Below are 13625 nucleotides of genomic sequence, written 5' to 3'. Positions count from 1 at the left end.
AATGTTATTTGCAGTTAACAATTTTCTTTTTTCTTTATTACAATATTTATGGCAAGACTAGGTATATAATACACGTTATAATGTATACAGTCTTAGAATTAACCAATGTTGCAATTGAATTTAAAAATGCACGCTTTTCAGTGTTTTATAATATATAAGTACCAGTCTATAAAGTGTTCTAAGGTGCCTAATTATGACATATTCTATAAATAAACTTACTGTTTAATATTTATAAGATTTTGGTGGGTTGCATTCTATTTATTTTCTGATGAAGCTAATATATATCATTATTAATTACATAACAACAATCTCAACTTACGCTTGAGTTAAATTATATTTTATTATCTAATACACATCCGATCGTATCGTATCATATTGATCGAAAGAGTACCTACTTTATTTAAAGGAATGCATACTCTAAACATTTCGTGTTACATAAATGTAATACCCACATTTGGAAAATCACAAAAAAAAATCTTCACTCATTCACTATAATAGTATAATGCTTGAGTTTGAGTTTGAAAATATTGAGGTTGTGCATAATTACAGGTTCAGTTCTCTTTTCCAAGGAGAGTAAAGAATATAGCTAACTAATATTATAATACGTCTAATGCCTTAATAGACTAATAAAGTTGTAATATTTACACTGATTTACAAAGACAATTATCACCCAAGGGTTATGTCCTGCTTTCCAAATACATATTCCAGCTTCGACAACCAAACCAGTTTAAGACCGTTACAACTGCAAGTGGTCGTAAAAACGATGATTTACCCAAAAAGTTGGGAGTTCTGTGAACTATATAAAAAGTAAAATAATTCAAAATTCGGTCGTGTATATTTCGCCTTTGAAATTAAGACATTTTTATATAAATTTCATTGTACTTACTGACTGAAATACTGCGAACAATAGATAGTCTAATTTATGAGTCCCCTACAATTATGTAAGATATGAACCTTATAAAAATCAAAGTTATAGTTGTTAAGTAGTAGATATTGCATTACCATACAATGTTACTAAGTTAACAAATAGATAATGGTGTTGGATTAGATAATAAGGTATGAGAGCGAGGGACACGTTGTTACAATTTCATAATGAGATAATTGTCAATATGACAAAAGCTATTTAAATCAAATAATACATACATTTGATTGCTTTATCTGCATTATTTCAGCGATTAGAATGAAAATGTCATAAAATTGAAAGTTATAAAAATTTCTGTAATTTTTTCACAATAGACAATTTACCTATAAGTTATAGGTATGGAATGTTTCAGAAATCCTTACTAATATTATAAATGCACAAGTAACTCTGTCTCTCTGTTCACGCTTAAACCGTTGAGTAGGTTTGGATGAAATTTGATATAATGGTAGTTTCAGAGCCGAGACAAGACATAGGATAGTATTCATTCCGGACATCCCACGAGAACGGCGTCTATGCGTTTAAAACTTCTAGACTGTCCATCGCTTCTTTAGTCTACTCGAGCAAAGCCGAGAGAGGATATTAACCATATTTTTTGGGGTCCGTCCGTTAAAGTATACTTAATCATACCAAACAGACGTTATGTATCGAAAGTCGTAGGCTTCTTGTAATAAAAATACATAGAAAATGGAGGTGTTTTTCACCTAATCAATTAAATTGTACACAGATAATATAACTTTATATTATTAGCTATGAGGAAAATTGGTTTAAATAAAAGAGTGTCAACTTGCAGTTTGTTAAGACTGAGAAGGTATGTCAAGGCAAGCTCTCACACTTTGAAGGCAATGATTGCAAGATCACTAACTTTTAGTTTATTTATTATTCACTGCACGCCTGAACTTCATAGTTAACATATTAAATACTATAACAATATTCAATAGATTGTTTTTTTGAGCGACCCTAACATTGTTGGATTTAACTTATAGCTAAATTATTTTTTGGGGTCACTTGCCGTCTCGTGTACAGTATAATCGTTGAGTATATATGTATAGTAAACATTCTATCTAAAAAATATGATAATTAAATTTCATTTAGAATTTCGACCAGTTTTTTATGTAATTTTTTTATCGCATATTTCAATAGAAAATAAATTTAAACGAAAAACGGTGGTTTTATGTATGGTGGAATAAAAATGTGCCTTTAACAAAATATTACAAGATACAAAAAATCTGAAGTCCCTGTTACGTACATTTACATTTAAGCAATATTTGTGAAATATTCAAATATTTTTTTTTTATTAAAACCTTAATATCGTGTGAAAAAAATATAATAATTTAGAATGATAAAGTGACAAGACAAAAAAAATTAAGTCTTTTTTTAATCTAAACTATCACGTCAATTGTCTTTCAGATCATAAACAAGATTAATACGGTATGATTTATGGATCTGGGAATAGTTAGGACTTAGGAGCTAGAAAGTGCTATAGGCTTTCTACCCCTTCTTGGTGAAAGATCTTATTCCAATGAGAATTTCCTTTGACCACGTAGTAATTCCAATATAAAATTTAATACCTTCACATTTTATTAATACATTTCTGTGTAGTAATTTGTAAAAAGTAAACCAAACAGATTAGTATAATGGCAAACAGCTATTACGAAACGAAGTGCATGTTAATGACGTAATTTACCACTTTATCTTAACTATCTGTGCAACTCAGTACATAGCTCTAAATGTTTTTTACTACTGACATGTATTAGACATTATTTGTAATATAACGTATCTAAAAAACAAAAGGAAGATAGAAATAATTTTAATTATTTATATCAGTTCTGAGAATAAATAAATACAGAAGTATGATTTTCTTTTCCATCAGGTGACCCGCCTGATCGTTTGCCTGCTAGGCGATAAAAAAATAAAAAAAAGTAGATTTTATACATGAGAGAAATATCAGTGATACGATACTTATTGTGATAAAACAACACACATACTACACATAGCTTCACGGCTTAGATAATACATCCTTGCAGCATAGCTAAATAGCACATCGCTGATAAATCGTACCCTTAGAATTGGCTAAACTATAAATGTAAACAATTGTCAGCTATATTTTTAATTGTTCTGACAACTTCGTTCTCAAGAGGCCAATGCGAATCATTTAAAGTGGAATTTACATTAGATACCTTATATATCCAACAATTAAAGCGAATACGGATTAATATCCTTATACTAACGACTATTTATGAAAATTATATTATTCTGAATGGTATATGTGTGTATTGGCGAAATTATGTCAACAAAATAAAAAGATAAGTTGATTATCTATCGTCATACGATTAAATAATTGTTGAAGCTGTCTCTCGTATGTATAAAAACTGAACTTAACAACAACTATTTTCAACAATTTAGCAATCGCTGTTGTTACTACGGCCCTGAAAAAGATAGAGATATCTTCTTCTTATGTAATCTTTCTAAATCAGCCAAATCAAGCCGAGATCTAAGTGACAGGTCTCGATTGGCAGTATCACCATATCAGCACGATATAAGAGTTCTTGTGTCAAACAATGCACACGCTATCGTCCAACTTCAACCGCATCTAATCTGTAGTTACTCCAAATAATACTCATGTTGCTTTAATCTAAAACTAAATAAATTCACAAAAATTACTAACGTTTTATAACAATATTATTGTATTTCTACAATACTATACTCTATACACAATTTGAAATTTGTTATTATTTTGGATTTAGGAGATGGAGGTTATCATAATTCAAGGTCTCTAGTGCGAAGCGCTAACAGTGCTGAAAATGCAAAAAAGTCGAAATTCTGGATAAAAATAGAGTGTGTTATCAATTGAATTGAAATGAGTTTAGACATCAGAAAATGTTATTTCGCTAGTTAGAATAACTAAAACATGTTAAAACAAGTCATCAACTTTTTTCTCACCATAACTATATAACGTATTTAATTGGATATCAGTTTGTCCAAATATTTACCTGTGTATTAACAGTTGGACCAAATTAATCAAAGAATTAACATTTAATCACCGATCAAAAATATATAATATGTATATTGGTGGTCGAGCTAAATAATTAAGTAAAAAATAAAGAAAATTGCGATTGAAGTCGCCGGCAGAAAGCTAGTGTGTATGTTTGTTCTGTCGGTGACTAAGTACATATTATACACATCGAATGGATCGAATGGGGAGTGACTGTAATTTTTAATATACCAAGCAGTAAAGATGGTAGTATTTAAATAATTAATACCTATTCTTTTGCTATATGTAAAACATAACATGAATAGAAGATTTTTAAATTAATAAAAGCAGTGGTGACTCAGTGGTGAGAACCGCGGACTTCAAAATCGATAAGTCGGAGTTCGAGACCGGGCGAGCGTGCAGGAAATAAATTGATTTTTCAATTTATCTGCACATGTGGATAACATAACCAATCCTTAAAACGGTGAAGGAAAACATCGTGAGAAAACCGGCATGACCAAGAATCAAAAGTTCGACGACATGTGACATCCAACCAACCAACCAACAAGCCAACCATCACTTGGCCAGCGTGGTGGATTATGGCCTGAACCCTCATAGGAGGCCTGTGTCCCAGCAGTGGACATATGGACTGATGATGATGATGATGAAATTAATATAAAGTTACGTTATGTCAATTGTACCACAAACATTTTGTATCCTAATGCGAAGCTTGGCAATGGACGATATATTGAAATAGGTCGTATTATGTGTTAATTTTCGTTTCATTTGTTTGCATTGCACTTTTTATTTCCTATTTTCTATGTTATGTGTTTGCACAAAATATTAGAGTGTAGAATCTAATCTGTAAAACGCTTTATACAAGCGACAAAGGTTAACGCTCTAATAAGCGTGTATAATGCCGGTTTTCATTCTCATGATGTTTACATATTTTAGCAATTGCTCAATTAAACACTTTCTTTTCGAGATAACGTCATGCTTTAATACGAGGTTCACGAATGCTACATACAGAGTCCTTTTGTTTTGCTGATGGCTTAAAAATACTATATAGGTGATACGTAGCGTATCTTATTATTGTCTAGGCTTAGAGTTTAAATTAACATCAAACGAAAGTATCGAGTAATAAACAATGATACCAAATTTAAGTTAAATAATTTTGGACGTTGGTAAGGTTAATGCGATAAACTATTAAACCCATGTTTTCGTTACTTCGATTGATGGATTATTGATACTAAGCATGGCGGAGCAAGATAAAATAATGTATATATATTTGATAAATTCACTTTTTTATCCCATCCGTTGATGATAGTAATGAGTGGAAAGAAAAGGCTGATAATATTATATCCGTTATTAAAATAAATAAGTCTACAATGCATACATACGAGATACATACATTGTATGATTATGTAATTTTAAAAGTATTAATCGATATTAAATATACTAATAGCTGTACGCCCCGGCTCCGCCCGGGTAGTGACTTATCGTAATTGAATTTATATAAACTATCCTATCTTTTAAGTTGAATCAAACTGCACATGGTGTGCAAATTTAATTAAAATGTGACACTTAATTATAATGGGTACATTAACTTGTTATGAAATTTACTCAATTTCGTAATATTAACTAAGTGCAACTAATTTATGTCGTAATAATATCATAAATGATGGAGCTATTCATTACCAACGAAAATACTTTTATACATAAATGAATCGTATATGAAGATATGCTTTCTTTGAGAAGAATATGCAGAGCAAACGCAGTTCTAATATTAACTATTTGGTGTTTAAAGTTTCCCTAGTGATAGGTACTTTTCATATCACTACATAGTATAAAACAAAGTCGCTTTCCGCCGTCTGTGTGTCTGTATGCTTATATGTTTAAATTACACAACAACTTTTTTCAGGTGATTGAGAGAGAGTGAATCAAGAAGAAGGTTTATATGTATAGTAACATAGAACAAAAGGGGGTGAAAGGGGTTTTACTCCGATTATATATATAAATATAGAGTTATTGCGACTTATCCCGCTTGCAAATTCGTGAAACTGAATGGACCACTGTCTGTACAGGCTTTTTTGATTTCTATCCGTGAGTGTAGTACCCTGATCGACTATTATCCTTTTTATATCTAAATAAGGAAACAAACACATGTAGCACCTTACATGCGGTTAAGAGGACAAATTTTTAACAGGAGTAAGGTGACAATATAATATATATCAATAGAGCACGAAACCGAAAATAATATGTCTGTCTGTTTATTTGTAATCGCTATTATCCGGACTACTAACTACTGGATGTATTTGAATATATACATGTTTTTTTATTTTATATAGGTATAAAGTCTGGCCAACGTATAGGCTATCGTATATTTCGGAAACTGGAACACCTGATGCAGAACCACGAAAGACAAGGGGTCTTTTGTTTTTAGAAAACAAACCTCTTCTCTGTGACCAAATGTATACACATGATAACTGCCTACACTGTTTAATTCTATCCCATATATACGTACTGGTAAAAGAGCTACATGATGTATTTTTTACATTCAATATATGAAATAGTTGATAAGTATAATTGTGTATTATTTATTAAATTATATTATTGCATTGCGACAGTGCATTCAAGCGATCTTCTCATTATTGACTTAACCATATAATAAAATTGATACACAATTTCATATTTAAATCAAATCTCCACGTGCTGATAAGATTTCTTATTATTTTATACATTATTGTTTGAAATTTCAATATAATTTTCATTGATTGAATGAAATTACTCAATTACATATTATAAAGATACACTGACACAAATATTGTAACTAAAGTATACTAAGGATACCAAGTAATACAGTTTACAATATTCGCAATATATGAGAAGACTAGCTGCGTTCCGCGGTTTCTTGCGTGAAAGAGCAACAAACACACACACATCCTTACAAACTTTCGCATTTATAATTTTAGTAGGAGTAGATTAGTAGGATTAGCAGGATACTGCTTGTATCGGGTTGGTGTAGGTAAAATACAAAACTGTGCTTAGTTCCGCTCTACGTACTATTACATCAAATGTGTAAAGACCTATAATTACTTTGTTGAACGCAAATTAAAGACAGATAAATTATAACATGATATAATTTATGCAGTGAAATCATAACCGACCTTTGTAAATCGCCTACATAATGCTGCCTTTGTTTTTATAAAATATTGAACATTCATGTCTGAGACACTTAAAAAAATACACCAATCCTACAAATATTATAAATGCGAAAGTTTGTAAGGATGTGTGTGCTTTTTGATGCTCTTTCACGCAAAAACTACTGAACCGATTGCAATGAAATTTGGTACGTAAACAGCTGGACAACTGGAATGACATATAGGCAACTTTTTATACCGATATTCCTACGGGATACGGAATGACGCGGGTGAAACCGCGGGGCGCAGATAGTCCTCAATAATGATGCAGGTTCTCATCTATTATTTAACATTTAGTTGGAATCAGAACCACCGACGCAAAAAAGGGTCTTTTAATTTTACATCGAAGTCTATTAGGGTTAATGTGTGCGACTGTATGTGGCATCGTAGCTCTGAAACGGACGGTTCGTTAACATTTTATTTATTTGAAAACCACTTTTCTTGCTGTGGTTCTTAGCCGTGTTTGATACATATAAAAATTGTTTGATGAAAATCGTACAAATAGGGCATGACTAATAAAATATATACATATATACATACATACATACATACATACATATATACAATATACACTACGTTAAATTTCAAATTTAAATTTTTATGTAAAATTGTTCCCGCTACAAAAACAACTTATTTAAAACTGACTTTACTTATACAAGCTCAAAATATATTTGAGTATGTAATAACTGCGTTATACCCGGATTGACTCGCTTTATGTCGGGATGAAATGGTCTTGCACAAAGCTGGTCAATATACCTAACACCAATCATATGGCTACGTCGGTACAGTACCTTCTCGTGTGAAAAAAAGCATCGAAGATCCATTTGACCTCTACACAAATTAACAAAAAAACGATCAAATATATATTAAATGGCAGGTAGGTAATTTGAAGTAGTTTATTACTATTTTCAAGAGTCACAAGTGGGTAGTTTAATAAAAGATATAAATTATGATTTTGAGTAAAAATATTATTTAATGCACGCTATGCCTTATATATATAATTTACATACATATATAATATACACAAGAAAACATATAGCTCAAACATTAAATTTATGAAAGTATGTTTATTTATATTTTCGGCATAATATGCTCTACGAAGATTATCTAATATTTCAGTACAAACAGCCTATATATTTTTTCAAATGAAATAAACACACAAACATAAAATAATCATAATTCGGCGTTGCGTAAAATTCGCATAGCGTTATAATAATAACATAATATTGTATACTATATTAAAAACGACCTACCCCAGCTGCTTTTCCTTGTTCTTCCATGTTGGAGACGTCTTATACTTTACATAAAGTCACAATTGTACAAAACTTTTCCCTTTATATGTGAGACAACATAATAAATAATAAGACGTTCGCATTGACACATGCGCACGAGTTGTCTGCGCGCGCGCTACTAAGCATTCGCCACTGACTGACAAATGACAGATTGTAAGTTGTAAGTCTTCAATAATTAATTGTCTCGTGCCACGATCATATTATTGAAGTTAAGCGGTTCAAATTACTCTCATATACATAATACTAACAATTTAAGGATCTATAAAGTATAATAGGATCAGGGGAATGCTAGTTCTATATTTTTATATACTGTATATGCTTTTATACACAAATACGTTGAACTGTACGTAAACGATTCCTTTAGATACCATTTTGATCTACATTAAACGAACAAATAAATTCAAATTTTTTACACTCATCAAGGTTCGGTGAAGATACAATAATGTTTGCATGAGTTTTTTTTCCTTTTTAAGTTCGACGACATGTGACATCTGCCAACCCGCACTTGGCCAGCGTGGCCTGCGTCCCAGCAGTGGGAACATATATGGGCTGATGATGATGAGTTTATTTTATTGTCCTGATTATGATTGCTAGAAAAAAGTTCTTACGTATAAACTGTATAAATAATTAAAGAGTTTTTTTTAATTTTGTTTATTGAGCTTGTTCGTTTGTTATACTTTGCTTTTTTAGGAATTTAGTTGCACAAGCAGTATTTTACGTTTTTTAATAACGGTAGGAACCTAGTACTTTCACTTTTACTTACGTTTACGTCTTACATGTGTTATGAGTTTATTTCTCTGCTTTTTTTCTATATTTTGTAGTTAGTATAGCACTACATAGTATAAAACAAATTCTTTCTCTGTCTGTCCCTATGTCCCTATGTATTAAATGTTTAAAAGTACGCAATAGATTTTGATGGTTTTTTTTTTCAGAGATAGAATGATTCAAGAGGAGGGTTTATATGTATAATAACATCTATTAAGTTACTCCAAAATTAACGCGTACAAAGCCACAGAAGCTATTAATTAATATATCCCAATATATTTTGCAGATTTCCAATTCAAGTCTGAGACCGCTAAAGTCAATTGTGGTTACGTAACTCGATCATGGGGAATACCAAATGCATGCATCATTATGTTTCTGTTATTATTCTCATCTGTACGCTTACCTACGATATGATTTCTCATAAAAGTATTGCCGCATTTTGTTTTGATTCATCGTTGGAAGTAAATTTCGGCGGTAATTTTTTGTAGATTGAACTTAAAATTTTTTGCAATTGCAAAAAAATGTTCATTAATTGTCAGTTGTTGATGACATTATGGTAATCTTATAGAGTTAATTTACTTACTAGGAAAAATACATAAACATATTTGGAGGGTGTATCGTATTTATTACCATGAAACAAAAGATACAAGAAATATACATTTTTAAGTTAAACTTTTTGTAAATTTCATTGCTATAGAAATTAGAACACGTCCAGTGAAATTATAGAACTTATCACTTCTTACATAGTAGCAAAGTCGCTTCCCGTTTTATGTTTTATCTGTAAATCTACACAACCGATTTCGATGTTTTTTTTTTTAATAGATAGAGTGATTCAAGAGGAAGGTGCGAAGCGTGAGAATTGAGAGAGAAAACGTGCGAAGCCGCGAGCAAAAGCTAGTTAAATATAAATCAGTTATGATCAAATACATGGCAATTTCGAATATATTTCTATAAAATTCAAAATAGCAAGGATTCCTATGTCAATTCGAAAGAATTCAGTTAATTTTTGTTTACATGATGTTTACTAAAACACCTGATTCAATATCAAAAGACAAGTAAGCACACTGTATAAAGAAAAGACAGATTAATAATAAAGATAAAGTATGAACAGCTTTGTATTATCATTCAATATAGAAGAAAACTGGCATTTAGTACTTATATAGAGTAGAGAATAAAACAGAGAATTTACGTATGTTATATTTATGCTAGAGTCATAGTAATTAACATTTTAAAATTAAAACAAATACAATGATAATTTTAAAAGGATAAACTAATCAAATAAATATATTTGATTGCAAATAACTCATTATTCGGCAAAAGCATGCTTCTGAAAAGACATGGAATTACGAGGCAATAAAACAATGGCTAGTTTACTCGTAGCTAGCCACTGTTTAAAAACTTTCAAAATTATTAGAAAAGTAAGAAAATCCGAACGTTAATATTATATTTTCGCATACATTTATTGGATTGTAGACTGTAGGGTCACTAATATTTATATTAATAGGTATGTGTTTTACGTTATGTCATGCGCTGCCCACTTTTAAGGGGTAAGGGATAAGGAAAGGATTGATGACTGGAAAGAAGGAATGGTTTCAGAAGGGTGATGAAAAGGAAATGGACCTCCTTATTGTGGGAGTCGAACACGAATAGGCTAGCTCGCACCGGGAAAGTACCAAACCCGCACAGAAAACCGGCGTGACAGAATAGTATGCTATCGTACGGTGTTTGAGGGAGCTCAAGGCCTATTTCCATTTAATAAGTATGTATACGCGTTATCATTCTATTGTCACATAATAGGTATATACTTATAAGTTTAGCTCACGAATCAGAACTATGGTCAAATGACATACCTACTGTAGGAATGTGTTATAAAAAAATAAAACTTTCACAGCTTGCAACTGCAAAATGCATCCTTAATAAACCAGTTTCTGTGTTTATGACCATATACAAATAATTTTTGAATTTACACATAAGAACGATAATTTTAAAACATATGTACAAGAATTATATACGTCCTACAGCCACTACGCCTACCACCCAATAAGATGTAAATTGAAATAGGGGATGAAAACTTACTTCTTGTAGCACAGATAATACAAAACTTATGAGAATACTATACTAGTATTTATACTTATTTCTCAGCAAAAACATCAAAGAACATAATACCATAAGCATCATGAACCGATAGTTTTTTAACGTTGTCTTAGATACTTGCCAAGAATTTCGACAAAGCACATTCTAGAAAGTATTATATTATCTGTGGCGTAACTAATAAAATATCTGTATTATTGTTTCTTTTTTGTTCTTAAGCTCCTGCACAGGTAATTCATTAATCTCGTCTTCGTGCGAAATGTTTAACATCAAGTTTCGTCTTACACAAAATACACATATGATTATTCACACTCATCGTTAATAATCCACCAGAATCACAACACAGCATCAAAATAGGTATATTTAGCCAACCCTCATGTTGCATGTGTCAATCTATTATGGTCATTTATTATAGGCCAATTCAGCTATATTTGTTTATCACATTATAGGTACTAGTATAATAATATGTAACCTGTGTCATAGACAACCGGTTTTTCAGTTCGTTTATAGCTTCAACAAAAATATAGAATTTCATGTTCATTAACGATGTTATAACTTAGACATTCTCATATCTATAATATACTAGCTGCACGCCCCGGCTTCGCCCGGGTTGTCATTTATCGTAATTAAAATTATTTAAACTATCCTATCTCTCAAGTTGGATCGAACTGCACATGGTGTGCGAATTTTATTATAATCGGTTAAGTGGTTTAGGAGTCCATTGAGGACAAACATTGTGACACGAGATTTATATATATTAAGATTATCCTACTAATATTATAAATGCAAAAGTATGTAAGGATGTGTGTATGTTTATTACTCATTTACACAAAAACTACTGAACTCTGCAATGAAATTTGGTACGTAGATAGCTGGAAAACTGGAATAACACATTTTTATCCCGATATTCCTACGAGATTCGAATTTACGCGGGTGAAACCGCGGGGCGCAGCTAGTATATAATAATACTATTAACGCGGAAGTTTGTAAGAATGGATGGATGGATGGATTTATGAATGTTTGTAACTGTTTCACGCGAAAACAGCTTATCGTATATGTATGAAATTTGGTATAGAGTTAGATTATAGTCTGAATAAGCACATAGGCTACTTTCCACGCGGGCACCACGTGAGTGACGCCGCGGGTACAGCTAGTCTATTATATATAATTAAGATTCGGTTATTTGAGAAGGTACTTTCGCCACTTGGCAGTATTATGTTCATATAAGAGATTAGATTTCATGGTAATATAATGAACACTTTTTTAAAAGTGCAACAAAAACAAACATTTACTCACAGCAAAATTAAATAACGTCGCGGTGCCGGTCGCGGCCTACCTATTATTATGATAGTGACATTTTAACAACGGTTGCCGCCAAACCTATATAGTTTGATTGAAACCTATATTACATTAAATAGTTTTGAGGATGTATCTATAAGCTTTTATTAATTATGGTCAAGAGATTCTGTATAAAATAATAAAACATACATCAGACAGTCTTAGTAATGTATATTACTAAGTTAACATTCAATTGTTTTTATCTAACTAATTTGCATAAAACGTATGTACAAAATATAGCTACCGAGGCCATCTATGGCCTATGTTGTTTACAAATATTTGGTACCTTGCCAAAAGTTAGGTCACTAAATAGTGCACGCTCTACTAATTTTATGAAGATCTTATTGCCTTATCATGAATTTATAGCGGATAATTAAAAAGGATTACAATTCACTCACTTTTATTTTCTTACGGCTTCTCAAAAGGCTGCTATCTTGGGTAGTTGAGACTTCGTCGCATTCCATTTTAAATACTATATTAAATCAGGGCATAACGAGTGTACACTAACGCATTAAGATAAGGGAATGATAAGAGATAGTGAATTAAAATGTTCGCACGTGCATTTAGCCTTCGCGATGACAAGATGCAAGACGTAATACCGAACGCTAGAAACAATCTATGATCTAGCGAAATAATAGTTACGGGCCACGTCATCCACCTGTGGCAGGAATCAGCGAATCGGTGTATAAAACGCTGATGCGTCATTGCAGTTAACGATTAATACAAATGTGCAAAAAATGTAAGGTTTAAGTTGATAAGAAGTATACGGTAACTTCTGTTGTAACACAATTAAAGCAGTGTATTAAATTTTCTTGGCGCTTATGTCGTTTAAAATTTTCTGTGATAGATTTATTACCGAGCTATAGTACATAACCTATGGGAATTTACGGAATAAGACCATTACAGTGATATTACGCAATATTTTGTCACGTGATTATCTCTATAGGATATAAATTGTCTATGTATGTGTGTAATATACCTAGTCTTGCCATAAATATTGTAATAAAGAAAAAAGAAAATTGTTAACTGCAAATAACATTTATTAC

At 31.4% G+C, this 13625-nt stretch overlaps 1 protein-coding gene across 2 annotated transcripts in view; it reads right to left on the bottom strand.

The window, feature by feature from the left end:
* LOC119835570 (peptide transporter family 1-like) overlaps positions 1 to 13169 on the bottom strand; it is a 28889-nt gene extending 15720 nt beyond the window's left edge. Inside the window, exon 1 of one of the 2 annotated variants that reach the window (XM_038360477.1) lies at positions 12978 to 13169. In XM_038360477.1, the coding sequence (XP_038216405.1) occupies positions 12978 to 13043 (66 nt within the window). In that variant the 5' untranslated portion in view covers positions 13044 to 13169. Of the gene's footprint in view, positions 1 to 8346; positions 8513 to 12977 lie in introns of those variants that run through there. The other variant, XM_038360478.1, reaches the window with a different exon arrangement.
* Positions 13170 to 13625: the final 456 nt, after the last annotated feature.

This window comes from Zerene cesonia, chromosome Z (assembly GCF_012273895.1).
Source record: "Zerene cesonia ecotype Mississippi chromosome Z, Zerene_cesonia_1.1, whole genome shotgun sequence".
In the NCBI taxonomy this organism is placed as follows: Eukaryota; Metazoa; Arthropoda; class Insecta; order Lepidoptera; family Pieridae; genus Zerene; species Zerene cesonia.
This window is presented reverse-complemented; position numbering and strand designations above follow the sequence as displayed.